Source organism: Aphanomyces astaci (assembly GCF_000520075.1).
Source record: "Aphanomyces astaci strain APO3 unplaced genomic scaffold supercont1.804, whole genome shotgun sequence".
Classification (NCBI taxonomy): domain Eukaryota; phylum Oomycota; class Saprolegniomycetes; order Saprolegniales; family Verrucalvaceae; genus Aphanomyces; species Aphanomyces astaci.
Genome location: NW_009799067.1, coordinates 1 through 1,188, shown reverse-complemented (window position 1 = coordinate 1,188; position 1,188 = coordinate 1). Strand labels below are relative to the sequence as shown.

The window sequence follows — 1,188 nt, the reverse complement described above, 5'->3', positions numbered from 1 at the left end:
AGTTTACATCTACCGGTATCTTTCAGCGTTGGGGCATCTACTTGTCTGTGACGGGCGCCGATACCCAGGACTCGATCGCGATCACGTTGGACGGCAAGCCGTTGGAATGGAAGACGCGGGGGACGAAGGACCGGTCGTTCTCCGAATACAGGAGTGCCTCGGGGGGGTTCTCGGCGGGCGACCACGTACTAGAAGTCACGGGCTACGGATCGTTTGCTGGCCCCATTGCTAAGCAACTGTGCAGCGTCGAAGTGTACGAGTACGGCAACGAGGACGAGTTCAAAATGGACGACCCAGAGTACATTGGAGCGTACCCGACGTGGGACGGCTCCAGTCACAAGACGTTCCGCCCTGACAACGAAAAGTGTTTGATGCGCAACATGACCTCGCCCCAGTTTTGCAACGTGTGCCAGGAAAACATGTGGCAGCAGTTTTTGAGTCGCGTGACGTTTGTCGACGACATTGTCGTAAACGGCAAGGACGTAGCGTTGAAGCTCATTCCGCTGGGCCAACTTCGTCCGGTTGAGATTCCGAACGAACGATACTCCACCCAGTGGTTCAACAACGGCCAAGAAGTCACGACTTTCAAAGACAAGTTCACCGTAGACGTGTCGGCCGTGGCTGGTGCCTCCAAAGACTGGACGGTCAAAGTCACACTGTTCACCCCCATGGTGCGCAAGGACTCGAAGAAAGTCATGTCCGTCGAGCGCAACTTCACCGTGGACGCGACGTTTACACCGGCCCCTACATCCACCACCACACCTGTCCCCACAACTACGGCTGCCACTGTCACCCCTACTACGACTACCAAGGCTCCATCCCCTACTACAGTCCCTGTGACTACCACCCCCTCCCCTACAACGACGGCTGCCACCACCACCGCCAAACCCCCGTCGCCCGCCCCGACGACGGCAACGCTGACGCCGACCACGTCAAAGCCCCAATGTTAGGCAACGTCGTGGTACCTGCACATCCTAACGATGTGTCCAAGTCCGCGTAGTTCTAAAGTGTAATATTGTTTCTACGCGTATAATTGTGTCATTCACATTCTGCAATTTAGGTGCCATAGGAACGGTGTGCACTACACTACTAGCCTTAACTCAATAGAGCTTAGGAGCAGTAGGTATCATCATGATCAGTGATGCAGGTATATTGTATATAACCTATATGAATTACAATATAACTCAT

General features: G+C 54.1%; 1 protein-coding gene across 1 annotated transcript; it reads left to right on the top strand.

The window, feature by feature from the left end:
• Positions 1-950, top strand: H257_19570 (hypothetical protein; the record flags this gene model as incomplete). Its single annotated transcript, XM_009848708.1, has 1 exon — positions 1-950. A coding segment is annotated over one exon (950 nt), but the record flags the coding sequence as incomplete, so codon positions are not given.
• Between the last annotated feature and the right edge of the window lie 238 nt (positions 951-1,188).